Source organism: Trichomonas vaginalis, chromosome IV, assembly GCF_026262505.1.
Source record: "Trichomonas vaginalis G3 chromosome IV, whole genome shotgun sequence".
NCBI lineage: Eukaryota > Parabasalia > Trichomonadida > Trichomonadidae > Trichomonas > Trichomonas vaginalis.
This window is the reverse complement of record NC_067206.1, coordinates 27941246-27963870: the sequence shown is the minus strand read 5'-3', so window position 1 is coordinate 27963870 and position 22625 is coordinate 27941246. Positions and strand designations below refer to the sequence as shown.

At 31.7% G+C, this 22625-nt stretch overlaps 11 protein-coding genes and 1 pseudogene across 12 annotated transcripts, besides 2 other annotated features; 7 read left to right on the top strand and 5 right to left on the bottom strand.

Annotated features, from left to right (window-relative positions):
• Nucleotides 1–530: 530 nt before the first annotated feature.
• On the bottom strand, nt 531–1087 carry TVAGG3_0181580 (annotated as a pseudogene). The gene has a single exon. A coding segment is annotated over exon 1 (557 nt).
• Nucleotides 1088–2153: 1066 nt separating this feature from the next.
• Nucleotides 2154–4582: a mobile genetic element.
• On the bottom strand, nt 2592–3818 carry TVAGG3_0181570 (zebrafish ch211-108c17.2-related family; the record flags this gene model as incomplete). The annotated part of the gene is made up of 1 exon (XM_051225634.1): nt 2592–3818. One exon carries the CDS (start codon nt 3816–3818, stop codon nt 2592–2594), a length of 1227 nt encoding a protein of 408 aa, XP_051110620.1.
• Nucleotides 4578–5050: a mobile genetic element.
• Nucleotides 5051–5790: 740 nt separating this feature from the next.
• TVAGG3_0181540 (tRNA (uracil) methyltransferase protein) lies at nt 5791–6477 on the top strand (the record flags this gene model as incomplete). Its single annotated transcript, XM_001308646.1, has 1 exon — nt 5799–6452. One exon carries the CDS (start codon nt 5799–5801, stop codon nt 6450–6452), a length of 654 nt encoding a protein of 217 aa, XP_001308647.1.
• Nucleotides 6478–6832: 355 nt separating this feature from the next.
• TVAGG3_0181530 (uncharacterized protein) lies at nt 6833–7207 on the bottom strand (the record flags this gene model as incomplete). Its single annotated transcript, XM_001308647.2, has 1 exon — nt 6854–7207. One exon carries the CDS (start codon nt 7205–7207, stop codon nt 6854–6856), a length of 354 nt encoding a protein of 117 aa, XP_001308648.1.
• Nucleotides 7208–8515: 1308 nt separating this feature from the next.
• Nucleotides 8516–9899, top strand: TVAGG3_0181520 (porin domain-containing protein; the record flags this gene model as incomplete). The annotated part of the gene is made up of 1 exon (XM_001308648.1): nt 8785–9675. One exon carries the CDS (start codon nt 8785–8787, stop codon nt 9673–9675), a length of 891 nt encoding a protein of 296 aa, XP_001308649.1.
• A 189-nt stretch (nt 9900–10088) lies between these two features.
• On the top strand, nt 10089–12356 carry TVAGG3_0181510 (phosphatidylinositol catabolic process; the record flags this gene model as incomplete). The annotated part of the gene is made up of 1 exon (XM_001308649.2): nt 10105–11973. One exon carries the CDS (start codon nt 10105–10107, stop codon nt 11971–11973), a length of 1869 nt encoding a protein of 622 aa, XP_001308650.1.
• A 257-nt stretch (nt 12357–12613) lies between these two features.
• Nucleotides 12614–14416, top strand: TVAGG3_0181500 (intraciliary transport; the record flags this gene model as incomplete). Its single annotated transcript, XM_001308650.2, has 1 exon — nt 12792–14288. The coding sequence occupies one exon, from the start codon at nt 12792–12794 to the stop codon at nt 14286–14288; it is 1497 nt and encodes a 498-aa protein (XP_001308651.2).
• A 1207-nt stretch (nt 14417–15623) lies between these two features.
• On the top strand, nt 15624–17483 carry TVAGG3_0181490 (dynamin family; the record flags this gene model as incomplete). The annotated part of the gene is made up of 1 exon (XM_001308652.2): nt 15657–17450. The coding sequence occupies one exon, from the start codon at nt 15657–15659 to the stop codon at nt 17448–17450; it is 1794 nt and encodes a 597-aa protein (XP_001308653.1).
• Nucleotides 17484–18020: 537 nt separating this feature from the next.
• On the bottom strand, nt 18021–19825 carry TVAGG3_0181480 (ankyrin repeat protein family; the record flags this gene model as incomplete). Its single annotated transcript, XM_001308653.1, has 1 exon — nt 18021–19328. One exon carries the CDS (start codon nt 19326–19328, stop codon nt 18021–18023), a length of 1308 nt encoding a protein of 435 aa, XP_001308654.1.
• Nucleotides 19826–19958: 133 nt separating this feature from the next.
• On the top strand, nt 19959–20741 carry TVAGG3_0181470 (transcription initiation factor TFIID subunit 11-related family; the record flags this gene model as incomplete). Its single annotated transcript, XM_001308654.1, has 1 exon — nt 20029–20637. One exon carries the CDS (start codon nt 20029–20031, stop codon nt 20635–20637), a length of 609 nt encoding a protein of 202 aa, XP_001308655.1.
• Nucleotides 20742–21114: 373 nt separating this feature from the next.
• TVAGG3_0181460 (mRNA splicing, via spliceosome) lies at nt 21115–21433 on the bottom strand (the record flags this gene model as incomplete). Its single annotated transcript, XM_001308655.1, has 1 exon — nt 21135–21419. One exon carries the CDS (start codon nt 21417–21419, stop codon nt 21135–21137), a length of 285 nt encoding a protein of 94 aa, XP_001308656.1.
• A 20-nt stretch (nt 21434–21453) lies between these two features.
• TVAGG3_0181450 (SGT1-like protein family) lies at nt 21454–22387 on the top strand (the record flags this gene model as incomplete). The annotated part of the gene is made up of 1 exon (XM_001308656.1): nt 21492–22325. One exon carries the CDS (start codon nt 21492–21494, stop codon nt 22323–22325), a length of 834 nt encoding a protein of 277 aa, XP_001308657.1.
• Nucleotides 22388–22625: the final 238 nt, after the last annotated feature.

The following is a 22625-nucleotide window of genomic DNA, read 5'->3' as shown; positions in this document are numbered from 1 at the left end:
CTAATCTATTCTTAAAGTTTTTAGCATCATTGAGATATATTTGATAATCACTATCTGATATAGTTTCTTGAGTTAATGTTGAATAAAATGAATCTTGAGTGAATGGTTCCACTTTATATAATTCTTCTTCGTAATTCTCCCATGTGATGAATTGATAAGGGAAAAAGGATTTAACACGTGATTTATTGTTTCCGAAATCTTGAGTGAATTGGTCTAATGTCCCACCCGCTATATAATTTCTGATGTCAATAAATCTCAATTCATATGGAACGTTTGTTTTCTTTACAATGATTTGCTTAAATTGTGAAGATGAACCCAGCATTGATTTTATTTTCCATTTTGCAGTGTTTAAATCACGAAGAATTAAATTTAAATCAAACTTTCCCGAATTAAAACCTATGATATTCACTTTATTGAATTCCTCATCTAGAAGTTCTTTAAATGCTTCCTTCTGTTTTTCATTTAATGTATGGGACAAAGTCCCCGCCGTTTGCGGCTTCATTAATTCTTCATATTGTTCAATATTTGATTCAACAACTAATGAACAGGTTGAAAATAAAAAATTCAATCCAGTCAGAAATAAAAGAATCACTCGAAGTTAAGCAAAAATTCCTCGTATATGTTTTATCGTTTAATTTAACCGTTGATGATACCATGAATGGTTTTAAGTAAGCGTTCAAAGTTGCACACTCAGAAAGTTGTAATTCTTCTTTAGTCTCTAATGTTTCAAAGTCAAAAGTAATATAATATCTTGTCGGTTTATAATATTCCTGCAAATTGTGAGCTAATAACCACTGATATATCTTCTGTTTCGTAATATGTGGTGCATATGGTTGCTGTGTCTTTTGCAATTGAACGTCTTGAATTAATCTCCCATTATTTCTTTACATTTCTCACAATGCTTTAAAAATCTTCTTTGGTTTTTCCTTTCTGGATCATCACGGATAGAATAAACTTCTTCTTTACAATATGGACAAACTTTATAGCCGGTGAGTGCTTCAACGTCTGTTATTCTGTCAGCGTGAAGTTTTCCACATGGACTCTGTGTTAATAAAATATTTACTGTTTCAAATTCTGGATCTATCATTATTGATTCCACTAATGGAAAGTCTACCTTATTTATGTCCACGTCTTCTGGTTGAGGATCACAATAATAGAAATCAATATTAACATTTAACATTCTCGCTAATCTCTCACTTTCTGATGAAATGTCAAACCCTTCATATGCATCTATTGCTTCATTTAAATAGCTTCTACGAGTTTTAGGATTAACACCATCAGGAATGTTATAGAAGTGTTTAAATAACCTTCTACCTTCTGCTCTAATTTGATTATCATTCATTTTAGCTGTTCCGTTTTTGTTCATTTATGTAAGAATAAAAAATTAAAAAATAAATAAAAATAAAGTTTATTTTTTAAAGCCCATAAAATGAATTAAGAACACATAAATTTTTATCATCTGCGACGTGACGAATACATTTTAATTTACTCAAGAATGCGTACCCTGATACATTAAATCTAATTCCTGTCTTATTTAATTTCACAACTTTGAAAAGGAATGTATGAATAGCTATAAAATGATGAGAAGATGTTTTATGGGTTGCTTCCATTTTTTCTGAAATAAATGAATAAATATAATGTTTATAAGTTTTCATATCTTTTATGTTCTTAATAACGAATGGTATAGACCTTTCCACTTCGTCTTCCTTCGGTGCTGTTCTTTCATATGAAACATTATTGGTATCTTCAATAATGAAACCACAATCACACAAAATTTTATAGGTTCCAATGGTTTCTTTTGATATTTTATCTAATAAATCAAAAACTTTATCAACACCTGTGCATTTATTTAAATAATAATTTGTGTAAATATCATGATCTTCTTTCTTAATCGTATTAGTTGCATATGTCACGTTTTTAAGAGCTTTTTTGAATTTTTCGGAATCTAAAGGTGGTGAAAGTAGGATACAGGGGTATTCTTCATTATCAATAAATTGTAACTTATGTTTACGAATAAATTTAGTACCTTCTTCTGAAAGTGTTTCGTCTATTTCACCATCTAATAAATTTTGTGTTGATTCTGAGACATAATTTTTATATCTTTCTTCATGAGATTTCTGTACTTCTGATTCTGAAGCTGGGATATTCATTAAGGATGGGCACTCATAGGCTCCTGACAGCATAAAAATGTTATTATCTCACAATATAAAAGGAATCATAGGAATCTACAACTATATCTATATTGTTGGAAGACTTCTTAATGTATCATCCATATAAGTTATATCAATAACTCCATTATGTTATATGATTGTAATCATATTTTCGTTTCATGTTCAAAAACATTAAAATCATACTAACTATATGAGTATTATATTTAGGAAGCTGATATATAGATATGATAAAATGCTAGGTTTTGTGATTAAGAATATATACTTATCTTTTAGAAAATAATACTTTTATAAAAAATTATATCTTATATAATCTAAAAATTTTGGACAATTAAAAAACATTAATTAAAAATAGAAGGTGAAAGTGTTTATTCAAAGAAGGTGCAAGATTATGATGTTTTGAGGGTGAAATAAATTTAATAATTATTTATGTGATTTAAGAGTAATACGATCATCGGTAGCTTGAAGACCTCTCTTTATAGCTCTTAATGCCGCAAACTTTTTTTGAACTTGCTTTGAATTTTTGAATGCTTTGATTAAATCTTTTGTTGTATCATACATTCTGAAATATCTGTTCATCATTTCTGGCATTGTTGGTAAATTTAACCTGTATCTTATTGCTACAATCGTTTCAAACATACTTTCATTGAAATGCAATATTGTGACTGCCATCCTAATTGGCCAAGAAGCATGCCAATTAATATTTTTATTAGCAAGCATTGCTTTGATATGGTTTATCGATTCAACTACTTGAGTTGAATGAATCTTTTTTACCATATCAAAGATTTTTACGGTATCTTCGAGGAATTTTTTAAGTGTTTTTATAGCAGTTTTATTTTTTGCATATTTCCATGGTTTAATCATCTTGCATTTTTCAGGATCTGGACAAAATTTATGATTTCCGGCATAATGTTTAGCGGAATTCAACCATAAAAACTTCTTTGTTTTAATTGACATATGTGTGTCATTGAGAAGTTGCCTAAGCCAACGCAATAAATTCTTTGAAATGCTAGATAAGATTCTGAATTCTGGCAGTTTGAGCTTTTTCTGTATATTGTTAAGAAAATGTCCAGGATCTCTGTATTCTCTGATACCTTTGAACGTATTTTTGATTGTAGAAACAATTTTGACATCGCCATCATGCACAAAAAAATTTACACGTTTTTCATTATTCCAACGCTTCAGCATTCTTTTTAAGCCTTCAAATTCCATTTCATTTGATTTTCCGTTGAAATTACCTTTGAAATTTTTAAAAGATTTAGATATCACTTCCCAATCTACAATTTTTTTGAGTTTCTCTTCTACAAATTGTACATAGCAAAACATTGCATTTCTTCTCTGACTCCAAGAACCGTCAAACAAAAGTCCCGAACATTTTCTCATTCGAGATTTCCAATAATTAACAGATTCTCTGGCAACTTCTATGATAACACGACCAACCTTTTCTTGGACTCGATGAAATGTAGCTTCTGACGGAACTTTGATGTTATTCAGCATGAATTGAAATTCTGATTGGCAAAATGTAGCGCCGCTCAATAATACAGATAGCACAAATTCAACAGTGTTGACGACATATGGCTCTACCCTATTTTTCGCGCTTTGAACTAAGTTCTTTATACGCTTTGCAACTGCTTTTGTTCGCCGCGGCATGAAAAATGAAGAATAACTTGACGGTTTCTTGAACAAATGGTCGCACATTCAAATATTGTGATGTACGATCAGGATAAAAGAATGATGTTGCCGTGAATTTAGAAAATAGCAAAATTTCAATTTACGCAATCGAGATATAACTTGATCGTTTGAGCGATAACCATGGCACCCATAGTATTAATGAAAGTACTCATACTTACAATTATTTTCTCCCATAGGAATATTGTTCAATATACTTCACCTATAGAGGAAATCTCGAAATAAAATCGAATTTTTTCAAAAATTACAAAAATCAATTTTTTACAAAGATGTTCGAAAAATAACATTATATACGCATCAAATCAAAGCATTATATGGAGCATTATAATTCTATATATGATTGTCCATCTTGCTGTTGTGCTATTTTTTTTAAACAATAATTTCATTGTTGAAATTAAATTTGCAATTTCAGTAAAAATTGCTACCCATCATTTTGAATATAATTGAATTAATACATTTATTGTAAGAATATTATATACCAAATATTAGACTTCCACATGAATCCTGGTATGATATTATAAGTATTGCAAAATTAGAAAAAAATATGCTCATGATATACTAAAATTCATGTTTCAAGGTTAACTTATAAATAAAATAAGTTCGAGAAATGCATCACTAAATATTTGAGCTTGTGCACTATAATGCTTTATAATAGTCTTCACTGTTTTTAATATATTGACTTTGCTAGACTTGATTTTTTTCATCACCCTAATGAGTGCCCATCCTTAAACCCTCAACTTCATTTTCATTATATTTTTCAACTTCTCTTAATTCCTTAATTTTTTCATCTATTTCATCTCTTATTTTTTTCAGTCTTTCAATTTCATTGTATTCATCATCTTTAATCCGTTCTTCATAATATTCAGGGAAAACATCAGGTTCTTTAGGTTTTTCTTCTTCAGATGTGGGATATAAGAAATTTATAACATCATCTTTATTCATTTTTCCATCATAATCTAAATCATTTAATAACTCGGCAAATTTTTGACAATTTCTTAAATAATATTTATTAACTTCATAACCTACCTCCTCTAATATATCCTTTATTTCCTCGTTTGTGAATCCTAATTTTTTAACGTTGTTAGTTTTGACGCTCATTTCATACAAAATAAAAAAATAAAATAATAAACATAACTAAGTTTTAATTTTTCGTAAGAAGTTTATTTTATTTTTATATATAAATCATTCTTAAGGTCAAACAGACTTCTTATTTTTATATGAATTCCATCCTCTTTAATGTCATCAATGATTTCCATTTCATTATTTTCAATTTCTTCTTCTCGTTTATGAGGTCTTTGATTATGACTCCATTGATTCCATGAAATTAAATATCTTTGCATCAATTGTTTTGTGAAATTTTAATAAAAAAGGATTTGTTTTTTTAATAAATAAGAATTATTTAACTATAAATAAAATCAGTTACTGCAAAGAATTTCTCAATATCACCATTATTAGTTTAATAATATTGAATAAAAACATGATACAATAGGAAATAATAGCGCGTTATATGTCTTATATATAATCTGTTAGAATGCTAAATTATTCATTCATGAAATTGAATATTTCGCTCAAAGATGAAGATATTAAACTATATAACATAATTCTATAGGAAATAATAGCAAACCATATATTGTTTTCACTTTTTTGATAGATAGTTGAAGTGTGTATGCATGAAATTGAATATTCTTCTTAAAGTTGAAGAATAATATCTGTTATATGTACTTTAATATGTGAATATCTATTAAGTTCCAGATGCTGGGAATAATTTTGTGTATATTGTTCACTATACCTCAAAATGAACAATAAAATTCAATAATCAATTAGCTTCTAAAAAAAAGATAAGATAAAACCAGCATATGACATGTAGCTGGATATAAAACGCTCTCTCTAACTCCCTACTTTTTTTTATGGCTCCACCCCCTAAATATTTCTCAAAAAAAAATGAAGCGCTTGCCTCCAGAACAAATTGAAGAACAGTTTGTCAATGCTGTTTATGACAAGATTGCTCCTCATTTTGACTATACAAGATATAAACCATGGCCAGGAGTCAAAAAATTTGTAGAAGGATTACCTGATTATTCAACATTAATTGACGTTGGATGCGGTAATGGTAGAAATATTGGTATCAATCCAAAAGTATATGATGTTGGTACTGACTTCTCATTGTCTTTAATTAAAATTGCAAAATCCAAGAATAAAAGCGTATTCTGCGCAGATGCCCTAAAACTTCCAGTAAAATCCGATTACTTTGACAATGCTATATGCATTGCTGTAATTCATCATTTCGCTTCTGAAGAAAGAAGAATCCAATGCATGAAAGAAATTTGCAGAATAATTAAAGTTGGTGGTACTGCCTTTGTTACAGCATGGGCAACAAAACAAAAGAATAAAATTATTGATGAACCAGATCAAATGGTAAAATGGCATGTCCGCAAAGAATATGACGCCGAACAGAAGGAATACGATAGATTTTATCACTTCTTCCAGGAGGATGAATTTCAGCGTATTGTCGACAAGATTCCAAATCTTAAATTAATTTCTCAAAGCTGGGAAGCAGATAACTGGGAAGTTGTTGTCAAAAAAGTCTCAGAATAATTACATCTTTGATAGATTTTTTAAAAAATAGAGTAAATTGTATGAAATTTTATTTTCCATCGAATTTATTGAGTAAGAAAGTATTTTGGGTTCATTGTACCACTTTAATAATGATATTAATTTAATATTCTGCTTTAATTACGAGAAAAATCTAATTTTCCATTTCAAAAGCTTTAATAATCTTTATATAAATAGTTCATAATCTGTTTAGTAGCAATAAAACAGCTTATTTTATCTTTCCCATGATTTTTAAACAAAAATAAAAACGAAATTTTAATTGGCCGAGGGGCGTTCTGCAATACCGTTTTGGAAGCAATTATTCTACAATATAAGCATTACGCATTTATAATTAGTAATAAAAAATTTTCATTAGCAATTTTAATAACTCTGATAAACTTTATTCAAACAAGGATTTGGCTCTGCTCAAAAGAAATTGGTGATGAAGGCTCCATTTCTGCATTATTTACATCGTTAACGATTGGTTCTTTAAATGGATTTGGGAATTTTTGGAATGTAACCATATTGAAAAATGGTAATATAACCCGAGGAATGAACTCTTTTTCTTCCCGTATAAGTTTTGGAGTTGTTATGACTTTATTCTGTTGTTCAAATGGTAACGTATGATGAGGAGAAATATTTCTACCTTCCTTTATAATTCTGCCTTTCTCGTCCAGCTCATAGTACTTCTCAGTTCCTTCACTAGAGTATGTAATCCATTTTGCTTTTGTATGTGATGTTGGACGACCTCGGCGCATATTAAAATGAAATTCAGCCCTTTGTAAAAACAAATAGAAAAAATTGAAATTAAAATTTTTTAGATGACCCTACAAAATTTATGTTATATATTGATTGAAGATATAATGCAGATCTTAAATTAATTAAAACCTTGTATTAAAACAAATCTGTTGTTTAAATTGAAATAAATTTGCAAACTGATATATTTGATTGACAGTGGTAATTAAGTGCAGATGTAGAAACTATCAAAAAAATTTGAATGGATTCGGGTTCTTAAAAAATTAATGGTAATATATGCAATAGATCGATAATGGAATATAATATTTTGATAATGCAAAAATTTAAAAAGGCTAATAGTTTTATTCATTATGATTTGAATTTATTGAAATTAAAAACTTTATCTCAATTTGAAAGCAAAATCGTTTATTATTTTTACACTAAAAAAACTCATCTAAGGTATGATATGGTTATTATTTTTATCATATAAAAAAATTGAATAAATCCTCCAACATAACAGTCGATTATATTATATTTAATAGAATATGCAAATTAAGCAGTATCATAAAAGGCCATAAACTTTCAATAATTGAATTTTGAGGGTAATTCAATTTTCAGAATAATAAGATTTGCGCTATAGATAGTATATTGATAGTTATATTATTTTAATAAACACTTGAATTTTGATTGTTATTGCAATTTCTTTCTCAAACCACTTTTCAATTTTGGTTTCAATTTTTTGAGAAACCTTTTTATTGATATTTGTCGTTAAATGATTTCATTTTACATCATGAATTATTTTAAAAATCCAGTGTAAAATTGCTGATTGATTTTCATCAAAAGTGACAGTCTGATTTGGTTGTTATTATCCATGGAAAAATTATTAGATAGTGAATTAAATTTTTCTCATATTCACCTCGATTTTTGCTCTTCAAAATTAAAACGGTTAATTATCCAAAATTCTACTATACTATCCTATTATATTTATAATCTTGTTTAAATTTTCTTTCTTTTAAAAAATCCATTCATTTTTTTTCTTTGAATTTGGTTCATTCGGTCTCCTTTTCCATGCTTATACATTTAATAGTCTAGATATACCAGATACATTTTTTCTTATTCCCGATCACAATTACTGTGTAAGTCTTCATCGAATAATATATAAAATTGAAATTCATGTATTCTAATATGTTTGATCATCTTTATGGTGCATCTGGCTTCATTCTTATTGTATCCTTTTGAAAATTAATCCAAAAACAAATTCATCATGAACAACAAATCGGAAATTTGGATGTCAGTGAGATTATTCGTTTATAAAAAATCTTACATTTGCTTTCATTGTTCCTTTTTGGACAAAATCCTATAATTTTGAAATTTTATTCCAAATCCTTGATAATATATAGTATTTGTACCTTAGATTTTTAAATTATCTTAGTATGTTCTATGCCGTGTAAATCATTCTGAGATACTGACCGGAATATAAAGAATCAAAGACAATTGATTCACAACCGGAGGGCATTATGCGCAAATTTTTGTTTCAGTGAATAATCTCAATCAATTAGTTAATAATTCGAATTCCAATCAAGAATAAAATAAATTTTTCATGTCCGAGCCTGAGCCTAAAACAGAACAAACAGTTACTCTTCTTCCTCAGTACGAAGATATCAATGCTGAAAATGATGTCATGTTTACTCTTAATGATACTAAAGGATTATCCCTTAAACTAGGAGGAAAAGGCAAATTTGATGTTAATTACTCAATTGGTGGAGCTTTAAGACCAACCAAAGTAGCAATTGTTCCGCAAGTGAATGGAGAATTTTCAATTTTATCTCTTCCAATTCGTTCTTTATATCTTAGTTTACTAAAAAGCTTTCCAAAATGCAGTATTACTTCAACATTATCAAGCGATATGGTTGACTTATCTGCTATTGTAAATCCAACTCCATTTGCAATTGGAAAAGCTGGATTTTTAACTAATTTTCAAATGTGGAATGCTTATGCATTTGCAATTTTCCGTCAACCATGGTCAAATTATTGTGTAAGCTTTTCTACATCAGAATTGAAGAAGCCTGAACTTCAATCTGCATCAGCAGTCATTGGTCACCCGAATATAAACTTTGGAATTCAATATACTCCACAAGATCCTGCTGCAAAGCTTTCATTAATGTGTTATGCAAACATAAAATCTTACAAATTCCATATGGCATCAAATATTATGAATTATAAAGCAAGACTTGTCAAAACCATCAATCCACAGCTCTCAGTTGGTCTTCAAGTGAGAGTTAATCGTATGCCAGCATTTGTTGCTGCAGATTTATCATGGATTTACACAAACAAAGATACTCAAGTCCATTCAATCATTTCTACAAACGGTGATGTGTTCTCAGAGCTTTCAAGAAAGCTGAATGAAAAAGTGGCTTTAAACGTTAATTGTTGCCTCAATCACTTAGAAGCAGATTATAGTTTCGGAATTGATCTTTCTATCAACCAATAAAATATATTAAAGCAATCATGTTTAATATCAAATACATTCAATCTTATTTTTTATATATTTTTCATAATTTTTTAATTTTATTGATTAATAAAGCTATATTGTTATCGATTTGATTCTCTTTCGAACCAGGCATAATATTTCATAGAATTAAATAAAGGCAAAATGAAGAAATTAAGTTAATTCATTGTTATTCAATATTGGAAGCGCTATTATTACTTACTAACCCAGTATACCATTTCTATATAGTCCCTTTTAATATTTATTGAAGTTCAGATTTGATTCCATTTCGAAAGTTGATAATTTTCACAAACATTAATAGACTTTTTAAAATGGGAAACATAGCTATTAACAATACTGCAAAAATTGATCTCAGAGGAATCAATTGCGGTTAGCAATTGAGAATAACTACTAAAAAGTGCCAAGGCCATAATGTTTCTCTTTATTCAGCAAATCGCTTGTGCGGAAAAATACCGTGAAGCCTCTTGCTATATTGATAACAATGGTAATCCATCAATACAGTTCGATAAAATAGATAAGAATGCTGTTGCTTGGGCCAATTTCAACGATTCAATTCATGAAGCTGGCTGGTACAAGCTTCACCTTCACGGCCGTGAAGGAGCTCCAGATGCAGATATAATGAAATGCGCTGGCTATATTGAAGGCGCTCTTTCCTATAATAGTATTTTCAATCATTATGCACTTATTCGTGAAATCAAAGGATACCCATCTGGTGTCAGAACCTATCCACCACAAGTTAAAGAATACATGAGCAACAATCTTCAATATGTTAGAGAATCTGTTGATGCTTATCCAGAGTCCGTTTACTGGCAGGAAATTGGTTTAATCATGAACCAATTCGACGGCCTTGTTGCTGGTTACAAGTATGCATGCGATCTTGATCACAATGAGACAGCCCAGATGGATGAATTCGATCATTGGTTCTTCCAGTCCGCTGGCGACATGTTTGATATTGCCCACCTCTTCCCAGATGATGTTGCTCCAGCCAGAGAGTTCATCAACGAGCACTGCAGTGGTCTTATCCGTTTGACAGATGATTACAGAGATGTTTACTTCTCACATGATGCCTGGTCCGACTATCGTGAACTTCATGGCCAGCTCAAGGAGTACGACCTTCCGATCAAGGCATTCAAGGCCCACAAACTTGTTATGTCCACACGTATCGGCAAACTTGCCTCCTACGATGATTTCTACATGGCAGACACCGGCCTCTTTGTTCTCGAGACCACCCTCAACAACTACAACGACGATCTCTACAAGGTTTGCACACCAAAGTCCCTCTTCACCTGGATCCGTGCTGTCCATGCCACATGGACATCCACAAGTGGCAAGGAGTGGACAGAGACATTTATCAAGCACAACTCCGGTACATATAACAACCAGTACGTCGTTGTTGATTCCAAGAAATTAACCCGCTTCCAGAAGCCCGACAAGGATCTTATCTGGATCATCGAGCAGTTCCCAGGTGTCTACCGCAGTTCCGATGTTACAGATTACCTTGTTGAGCACGGATACTTCCCATCTGTCAACTGCCCATACCACGAAGACCTTTACAACCTCGCCGGCTATCCAGAGCTTGTAGCCTCTCTCGGCATCTACGGCGACTACAGATCTAACTACAAGTCCCCACGTTACCTCATTATGCAACGCGATGTCTGGAGGATCAAGACATTCGAAGATTTCAAGAAATTCATGCGTTACAACCAGTGGAAGCGCGATAACTACTCACAAGGCGATCCAGCCCAACAGATTGCTTCTAGATACGATCTTCGTCCAGCTGAAGGAACACCATACGGAGACAGGAACAATTTCGGCGATCTCGATACAAAGGTTCTCAGATTAACTGAGGCCGTAACAAATATGAGAATGCACGCCCTTGCTTCTCCACCATGCGATGCCGAATTTAACCCACCGTGGGAGTTCGGACAAAAGGACTTCAAAGTTAATTACTACGGTTTACCAACACGTTGGAACTTCACTTGGGTTGACTTCCAGGCTGAAGGATACGATATCTGCGCTGCTGGTAACAAGAACATGTCAAAGTGCTTGGAAATCAACGAAATGTGCGGATACTGCCAGTACTCAGAGGTCTGCACTGCTGGTGATAAGACAGGACCTTGGTTCGGAGTCAAATGCGAAGACGGTTGGAAACTTAATGAACCACTCCAGCCATGGGCTAAGGCTGTAATTATCCCAACATCATTAATAATATTCGCAGCTTCATTCGCAATTTTAGCAATTCACTTTATTAATAAGAAGAAGACCTTACTTCCGAAATAATTTATTTTTTGGAAGATGTCTTAGTCAATCTCTAAAGTATCTTAAAAATTTAAGTATAATTTATTATATCAAAAAATAATAAAACAATTTTTTCTACTAATTCCATAAATCTCTTATTGTTTTTACTAGATTTACTTAGTTTTGGATTGTTTTCATCGAAATTTCAATACGAATAAAAACAATTTTTTTATCAATATAGTGTGATAATCAAGAAAAGATATATATTATCATTTTTACATTAAATGTCTGAACTGTCGAATGTCGAAATCGTAAATTTATGAAATCTTAAAATAAAATTCGTGTTATGTTGACTATTTTCTAGAATATTTAAATTATTCATATGATGTACTTTTATTTTATATAATTAAAATCTTAATTAATGCAATATTAAAAGAAATTTTTTTCAAAATTTGAACATAATTGGAAAATGCATAGTGAGCCTGAAAGCTTATGTATATGTATGGCGATATTAGTGACTAATATTGATAATTGTAAAAACTAAACGTTCAATGAATTTTTATATTTCGATCAGCAATTTATATTTTAGGATATGTGCCTAACAAATGTCTAATTCTTCCATTCAAAATAAAAATAATTTTCTGAGGAACTAAAAAGTACCGTATTTTTTCTCAATGATTATTGGAGGTGCTAGAAGGAAAACATTGAATATAAATCTGCAGCCGGAAGAGGTTGCAGTACCTGCTCCAGAGACTAACGAACAGACTATTTTGGATTACATCGCAAATCGTGACTACAGTGGCGCTGCAACTTTCATTGACTTCCTTCACAAAGAGCTTAACCAGCCATATACAAAAGAAATGCAACTATGGCACGGATACAGTCTTTTCCACTCCGGTCAGTACGAAGATGCCATTGATATTTACGAAAATCTTTTGAAAAGCGATCCAGATGATACGACTGTCAATCTTTATATATCATCCTGTGAATTCTATCTTCAAGATTACGAAGTAGCTCGTGATTATGCTAATAAAGGCCCTTCATGCGATTATAAAACAAGATTATTGTTCCATATCGCTCAGCAGACTAATGATGACGATGCATTATACAAAACACACTCTCAGCTTTTGGGCACACTCGAAAATCAACTCTCTCTTGCAGCCATTCATTACATTCGTTCTCATTATCAAGAAGCCATTGATATTTACACAAAACTTCTCGCAGAACATCCAGACTACATTGCGTTAAACGTATATATAGCCATGTGCCAGTTCAAACTAGATCAACATCAGGAAGCAAACGATACAGTTGATCAATATCTACAAGTGAACTCGGATTCAGCTGTTGCTCTTAACCTCAAGAGCTGTGCCTACCTTAAATTATACGATCCCAGTACTGCAGAATCCCAATTACTTCAAATCCGCAAATTCAGTTCAGCAACATATGGATTTGTTGATTCCTTGATAAACCACAACCTCTGTATATTCCATGATGGTGACGATGGCTTCACATTTCTTCCCAAACTTGTTGGAATTATTCCACAAGCGCAGCAGAACCTCGCCATATTATATCTCAGGGAATCCAACTCTACAGAGGCCTATAATATATTACAAGATTTCCAACCCCTCGATCTCAGTGAAAATCTCTTAAAAGCAACTGTTGATTTTGCATATGGCCAATTAACAGGCGATGCGAACTTAATTACATCATCGAACGAGGTATTCAAAGAATACGGCAACCTTGATGAAATCAAGGATACAATCCAAGGACGTCAAGTTCTTTCAACAAATAAATTCATCGAACAAGAATGGGATGCAGCGCTTAAAGTACTGCAATCTATCGAAGAATACCTTAAAGAAAACGACGAATTTAACTACAATAAGGCTATGATCCTTGCACAACTCAGTAGATGGGCAGAAGCCGAAAGGTTCTTCCTTCTCGTTAAGAATCCAGCATATTTACGCGAATTATACTACACATCGTGGCTCTGTATGTGTTATATAATGAACAGAAAGCCGGAAAAGGCTTGGGAATTATATACTCAATGTACAGTGGCAGAAGATGCTAAAACATTACTACAAATCATTTCCTCGGAATGTTATACACAAGGAATGTTTTATTTCGCCATGAAAGCGTATTCAATTCTCGCCGGATACGAAATGAACGAAGAAATGAAACAAGGAATGATTGCAAGCGCTGTAGGAGTGTTTAGAAACATCTTGTCTAGAAAAGAAGAGCCAGATAAGATTAACGAAATTTACGACTGTTTGATGCAGGAGAAAGATGCTGAACAAGTCCTTCAAACAATTCAGAATTACGTGGAAACTTCTGGTGAATTTGATACAACTCAGCAGTAATGCGAGTTAAAAATTTTTTTTATCTTCATTTGTGTTAAGTAATAAAATGTGTATCGCTCTTTAATCCTTTTCTCTATAAATCTTTGGATTTTTTTTTATAATGTTCAATAATTCTAAATGTTGTTTATTTATTTGACCTTAAAGCTATCTGCATAGTATTAATTGGATAAGTATTGGTGCATGTAAACTTATGGAAGTTCAAATCTTAGTACAAAAGAAAAAAATATAGCATAATGCGTTATAATATCGTATTGTAGCCATTGTTTTATATATTTGTATTTGTTTTCGGATATACTAAAGCAAATGCCCATATTACCAAAGAATTCAACTTTGGAAATTATAAATATCAATATATTAGTATCAAAAATGATTTTTAGAGGTAAAAATTGCAATATTAGATAAAATAAAATCATTTTTATTTTCCAAAATTTCTTAAAAATCCTAAAATTGATGTGAAATTCAACAATATTTCATATTATTTTAAATTTTTTGAATTTTTTTTGGAAATTCGAAAATCATAATATTGACTTATTCCCATAATTATAAAGTAACTTTAGTGAGACATACTATTTACAATGCAAATTTTTGTATTTCAATGAATTTTATTGAATTTTGTGATCCAATTTCATTAAGATTGTAATTAATACCAAATTTTACACATTATAGCGATTCAATTTTATGATATAGTTGGCTTGTTCCATACAAATCTTAGTAATTATTATCATATTTGGTGAATTAGAGCAAATATTATTTCTTATCAAATTTCTTTCAAAATTTTATCAAACCTCATATAGGTTTTGTCATATTCATATCAGGTTGTTCATTAAAAAGTGTCAAAAACTTTTTATGAATAATAAGAATAATTATTTGAAGTGCTCACAAATGTAAATGAGACAGCTATTTATCAGATAAAGTGCAATATAAAGAAAGTAATCTCAGTCGATGTCAATTAACAAGTAGAATTTTATTGAGTTTATTTTAAGTAAATCAATAAAAAGAGCTGTGGTGTCTAAACTCGTAGCAATGTGTATTGTACCTATGTTCAATTTTAGTTAGAATTCAGCAAATCCGAATGGTTTGTATGTATTTCGTTAAAAGTAAGAAGTAAAGTTAAGCAATAGAAAGGCTTATGTAAACGACAACAAAGACACGTAAATTATGAAGTCATTAACGTATATAATCTTCAAAAAAAATCAAAAACAAGAAACTGATCTGAAAAGGAGAATTACTAATGGCCAAACAGCATATTTTGCTTCTATACAAGTCCAATTCCACTCTTTCTTGCTAATTAATCCAAATTCTTTTGATGTCGAAAAAAATTATGAAATTCGATCTAAAAAAGTGCCGAAAAGGTGACGTCATACCTGAATGGATACTTTAATTCCCGTTCTCAACAAGCTTCAGGATGTCTTCCAAAGGGTTGGTCATGACAGTATCGATCTTCCACAGATTGTCGTCGTTGGTTGCCAATCATGCGGTAAATCATCCGTTCTCGAATCCTTAGTTCAGAAGGATTTCCTTCCTCGTGGTTCCGGCATTGTCACAAGAAGGCCTCTTGTTCTCCAGCTTGTTCACAATGATGGAGATCAAAAACCAAAAGAATTCGCAGTTTTCAATCATAAACCAGATGAAATCTTTACCAATTTCGATAAAGTTCGCCAAGAAATTGAGGATGAAACAGATCGTCTCTGCGGTTCTAACAAAGGTGTTACAGATGCTCCAATCAATCTTCGCGTTACTTCGCCAAATGTATTAAACTTGACACTTGTCGATCTTCCAGGTCTTACGAAGGTTGCTGTAGAAGGACAAGCAGCCGACCTTCCACAACAAATCAGAAACATGGTTATGAGCTACATCACAAAAGAAAACGCGATTATTCTTGCCATTACCCCAGCAAATACAGATCTTGCCAACTCAGATTCACTTCTTATTGCTCGTGAAGTAGATCCAAAGGGTACACGTACAATTGGCGTTATTACAAAACTCGATATCATGGACAAAGGAACGAATGCCCGCGATGTCCTCCTCAACAAAGTATATCCTCTCAACCTCGGCTACATTGGTGTCGTTAACAGATCTCAAAAAGATATCGACGATGGCAAACCAATGGAAAAGGTTATCGAGAGCGAGCACCGCTTCTTCTTAACTACACCAGAGTATCGTGACCTTGCCGAAACATGCGGCTACAAGTACTTGGCTACTACATTGAATGGCATTCTGATGCGCCATATCAAATCAAAACTTCCATCGGTCCACAACGAAATCAATGAACTTCTCCGCCGTAAGGAACATGAACTGATCGGTTACGGTGATGTATTCGGCAACTCCAAGGAAGAAAAACAATTATTCCTTTACAAGATGCTCGAAGGTTACTTATCCATCTACCAAGGCCTTCTTCTCGGTACATCCGACGATCTTCGTACGAACGGTCTCGACGGTGGCCAGTATCTTATGGATTATCTCATTAATGATCTTCCGAAACGCCTCGACGAGATCCCATCGGCCAAGACCATGCCACGCGAGAAAGTTATCGCCATGATTGAAGCCAACTCCGGCCTCCAAAGAGCGTTATTCTTCCCAGAAGCCACTTTCTACCGTCTTATCAGAGATTACATCGAGATGATGCGCGCTCCATCAACAGAAGCCGCCGAAATCGTTCACCACAGAATGATGGAGCTTCATACAAAAGTTATTCTTCCAGAATTAGACCGTTTCCCAAGAGTTAAGGCTCTTCTCAGCCAGTCCATCGCTGATATAGCCAAGGAGACCCTCGAAGAATGCCTTGTTTATGTCAATCAGATTATTGATATCCAAAGTTGCTACATTAACTCCGAACACAAGTCATTTATGGAGAGAACACAAGCACAGTTACAGAGCGGATCTCTTGATAACAACGTTGACTTCCTTCTCGAACTTGTCGACAGATACGTTGATATTTGCAAGAGAGAGATCGCAGATGTCATTCCAAAGACTGTCCACAGAATCCTCATCAAGAAGTCTACAGAGGTCATGCGCCAGGAGCTCTTTAAGAGACTTGTCACTGACCCAGATTTGGCTGAAGACCCAGATGTTGCCGCAAGAAGAGCCAAGTGCGTCGCACTCATCAAGGCCCTCAAGGAGGCTTCATCAATCCTCAACGAGGTCCGTATGGCTCATGTCTAGAAAGAGTTGAAATAAATAATCTTACTTTTCTCATATATTTTTTTAATTCTCATTCTATTCAAATTTGTGGCTTTAATTCAAAATTGGACCAAGAATTCGTGACAAGAATACACAAATTATTCAATTTTCTAGGGGAGTTTTATGACATTGATTTTTAAACTATGAAAAAGCGTTTATTTGCTTTTACTATTAAGTATTTCATTCATTTTCATTCTAACATTAACTATTTTCTTATGCTGAGCTCTTTTTAAATTACACAAACTTAATTTTAAGGGCTTTAGAATTGATGAATAGTTTTTGCATGACATTAAAGTTTTACACATTACAATGAATAAGATTTTGCAAGCCCTTATAGCAATATAGCAATAAAGGGTATAATATTCTTTTCTTTATTTTTGTTCTTGTCTTAAGTCAAAGAAGGTACGAATCACAATTTTTTGGCATGCGATGACTCATAATTTTATACAGTTTGAATTCTTTGACAAATTTCAATTTGATAAAGCCTTTAAAACAGTTAAAAAAGAGATACGATTTAATATTTTTATTAATACCTTTGTTTATTAAAATAACTTATTTTAGAAAACGTTTTATGTCGCTTGTTGCAACCATAACTGGAGTGTATCCTTCATTATTCTTTACTTCTTTTTTAGCTCCAACAGAGACAAGATACTGAACAACTTCAGAATGACCAATCCATGATGATAAATGAAGCGGAGTATTTCCAAAATTATTCTTTGCTTCTTTATCAGCACCAACAGAGATAAGATATTTAACAACTTCAAGATGACCATGTTCTGATGCAACACAAAGTGGAGTATATCCTCTATTATTCTTTGCTTCTTTATCAGCTTTATTGGAGATAAGATATTTAACAACTTCAAGTTTACCATTTTGTGATGCCCAAATTAGAGGAGTATCTCCTCTTTTATTCTTTACTTCTTTATTAGCTCCAACAGAGATAAGATATTTAACAACTTCAAGATGACCTTCTTTTGATGCCCGAATGAGTGGAGTATATCCATAATCATCTTTTGCTTCTTTATCAGCTTTATTAGAGATAAGATATTTAACAACATCAAGTTTACCATTTTCTGATGCCCAAATTAGAGGAGTATATCCATCATTATTCTTTGCTTCTTTATTAGCTTTATTAGAGATAAGATATTTAACAACTTCAAGATGACCATTCTTTGATGCAAAAATAAGTGGAGTATATCCATTATTATTCTTTGCTTCTTTATCAGCTTTATTAGAGATAAGATATTTAACAACTTCAAGATGACCATTCTTTGATGCAAAAATAAGTGGAGTATATCCATTATTATTCTTTGCTTCTTTATCAGCTCCAATAGAGATAAGATATTTTACAACTTCAGGTTTATCATTTCCTGATGCAAAAATAAGTGGAGTATATCCATTTTTACTCCTCGATTCTTTATCACAACCAGATTCTATGAGAGATTTAACAAGTTTGAGATTTCGTTTTTCACATGCTACATGAAGGACATTCTTTTCATCATCATCATCTTTTTTAGGAGCTATCTTTTTCCAAAGTCCTTCTTCACATGCTTTTGAAATCATTTTTTGATTTCCTTGAGATGAAAGTTCAACAAAGAAATTGTAGATACTTTCGAAATCTTCTGATTTCTTAAGTTCTGAAATTTTATATAGAATTTCTTTCTGAGCGCTACTTAACCCATTATAATTGTGAAAACTTTCCATTTCATCGAGTTTCCTCTTTAATGTGTTGTTTTCTTCATTAATTTGATTGAGTTGAGATTGAAGAGATTTTATTTTGTTGTCACTTTTTTGCTTTTGATTTTGAATTTCATTAAGCTCTGTTTGAAGTTTTTGGATTTTATCTGTAGATTCAGACATTTCTTTCGATTTCTGATCTAAAAAAACAACAATACCATTAAGTATTCCGAATTTCATGTACTTTTTGATTGATTTCAGTGTTGAAATAACATCTTCCAAGCTTTGAATACAAATATTAGAATTTCGAGTACAAGTATATAATTTATTTGCTTTGATAGTATTATGTTAGATTTGAATTTTTCATGATCTTTTTGATGTCTTCTATTTCAAAAACATCAAAGAAATTACCTTCTTTAATATAGTCAATGATATGAGCAGCAATGTATTCATAATTCTGTATGATACCTTCACTCATCGAGACGTCGCAACTTTAGAGATTATAAATTACACGAAAAATTATTATTTGATTGGGTTTAAATTACAATGACATTAATATATTCTTTATTAAAAATCATAAAATCCATAATAACGGTAATATTATTGAAATTATGGATTTTTAAGATAATTTTAAAGATTAAAGTCTCAATGTTTTCACATTCATGTCTACTGCTCTGCCGTTTTGAAAGATTGGCATACATAACCTCGATTTTCAACTTTCTTGTTTTATGTACGACATTCTTGTATTATGGTTGAAGACTCATTATAATTTTACTTCAAGGTTTAAAATTCTTTGGTTTGATTTGATCTTGAGTTAAATTGTTATAATTTTCTTCTTCACGCCAATAAATCTCCAAAAGTGACAGTAACATAATAGAAAATGATGCAAAACCAGCCAATGATGATGAATCAAATGCAACAACAAATACCACCGCAAATGATGCCTCAAGTTATGTCACAAACAAATATGCCACCAAATGTTCCTCAGCCAGTTCCACAAAATCAAATGCCCACAGCAATGCAACAGCCAATGAATCCATCAATGAACCCAATGATGCAACAGCAGATGCCAATCAACCCAATGATGCAAGGTCACCCTCCTTACATGCCAAGTCAACCTCCTGTTCCTGAAGAGGAAGCTGAGTTGGAAAAAACACCGGCAATGGATGAAGCTTATTCAAAAATGACAGATGACCAAAAGAAACGCTTCGATTCTTTACGTTCTCAGGATAACCATTTACCTTATAAGAAATTGGGTGAAATTATGAAGAAATATGCTCCAGAAAATACAACTATTTCAGACGAGACGCTTAAACTCGTTCGTTGGGCTGGAAAACTTTTCATTGCAGAATTGGTCGAAACAGCTACAAATATTCAAGATGATGGTAAACCTCTAACACCAGAATCTATCATGCTGGCATTTAATAAGCTCCAAGATGATGGAAAATTACCCGGATATTCAGAAGGTGTTAAAAGAGGCTTCCTTAAATAATTCCGGCAAGTCGTTTGAATTATAATATGTATGTTCTGTTTAAACTAAAGATTTCTTAGAGTTTTATTGTATTTTTTTTAATTTTCAATTTTCTTTTAGATTTTTTTTAAAACTCTACTTAAATACCTTTCTATTTTCATTGAGGTATTTCTATACATTGCATTCTTCAATCTAATTAAAGAAATAATTGAACATTTATTTCTTGTTTTGTCTTCAAATTATCAATTTAATTATAAGTTGGACGCAGTTGAAGCTTATTTTATATTTTATCAGCATGTAATAGCAAATTTTATCTCATTATTTTATATAGAGAAAATAATTATATAATTAAGACAGTAGGATGTAATTATTATATCAGAAATACTCAAAGGCTATAAGTATTGTCTTAAAAAGGGGATAAAGTCAATTCAAAAAAGTTCATTTTTGAAAATTTGACGTTAGCATTGTAGTAAATCAAAACTAACAAAAATGTAGAGAGTGTAAAATACAGGTATTGTTTATTTCTCTGTTTCTTCTTGGCGGCGTGTAGCATCATGAAGAATGTTCAAATCTATTTCATCTTTTGGAAGCTCTATATAAAGAACAGATGTTCCGCGAATATAAGCTGTTGAAAGTGTTGAAACCATATTTAAATTTCCAGCGTCTTTAGTCTCTGTATTGATAAGCTTAATATTATAGAAGTGATCAATTGATTGGAGAGTACCTTCGATAACAATTCCATTTTTAACATGAACTGTGATTCTTTTACCCTGAAGGGTACGGAAAACATGCAAGAAAAGCATTTTTTTAATTTGAAAAACTCTGTTCGGCAATTGACTTTACAATAATCGTAATAAAATTAGAGCGAAAAAAAAATGGATTCATCTGCTTTAGCCCAAACAACAGATGATAACATTTCTGCACATATGCTTAAAGGTAATTATGAAATAGCTATCATATTATTGGACCAATTACGAAAAGAAACAAAAGTTTTGTCTCATAGTAACGAGATTAAATATATAAACTGCCTTTATCATATGCATAGATATCTAGAAGCACTTGAAAACATCAAAAGAATCAATGAGTCCGGTAAATTTATTAAAGAATTGCATTTTATGAAAGGAGTTTGTTTATATAAACTTAATAAGTACATGGATGCTGAAAAAATATTCCTGCAGCACACAGCATGGGCCAGATGGATAAATAAAACCAATTTTCAACTTGCAGTCGAAATGGATGCAGCACAATTTATCGAATTAGGGGAACCAATTCAACATAATTTACTTTCAAACACTAAAAACGAATGGTACCAATCAAATGATTATATTACTAATACTATTTTTGTTAAAGGATTAACAAAAAATCAAGTTTCAGTTACATTTTATCCATTTTCTGTTGATGTCATCATTAGAGCATCAAACAAAGAAACATTAACAAAATCTTTCGAGCTCTATGGCGAAATCATTCCAAAAGAATGCGAAACAAAAGTTACTCCGATTAAAATTGAATTAAAGATGAAAAAGAAAGTTCACGGCAATTGGCCAACTAGAGATGCAGATTTGGAAGTCGGGCTACACATGGATGATCAAGCTTTGTTTAATTCTCTGACAGAAATAGAAGATATACCTGATACTGATGCTCTGAAAGCATTTGAACAGAAACAGACGGAAACAACAGGAATTATTCCTGCTCCACCAAGTATTGTTTGATTTTTATTGTTTTTTTGTTTTAATATAGATTGTTTTATTAAAATTGTTTATTTACATAGGAATTATACATCTTTTTCAAAAATAATTTATCGAATTTGGTCTAAGGAATCTTTATTATTATACTTATTTTACGTGAATTAATACTCATTAGCCTTTGAGGATGCAATTTTCCCATATATATATTTTCATTTAATATCTTTGACCCGATTAAGAGTTATTCCTTATTTGTTACATCAATTCACCTTGGGATTACAAATAATTTTGGCTAATCGAATATTTTTTTTTAAATCGATATTAAAT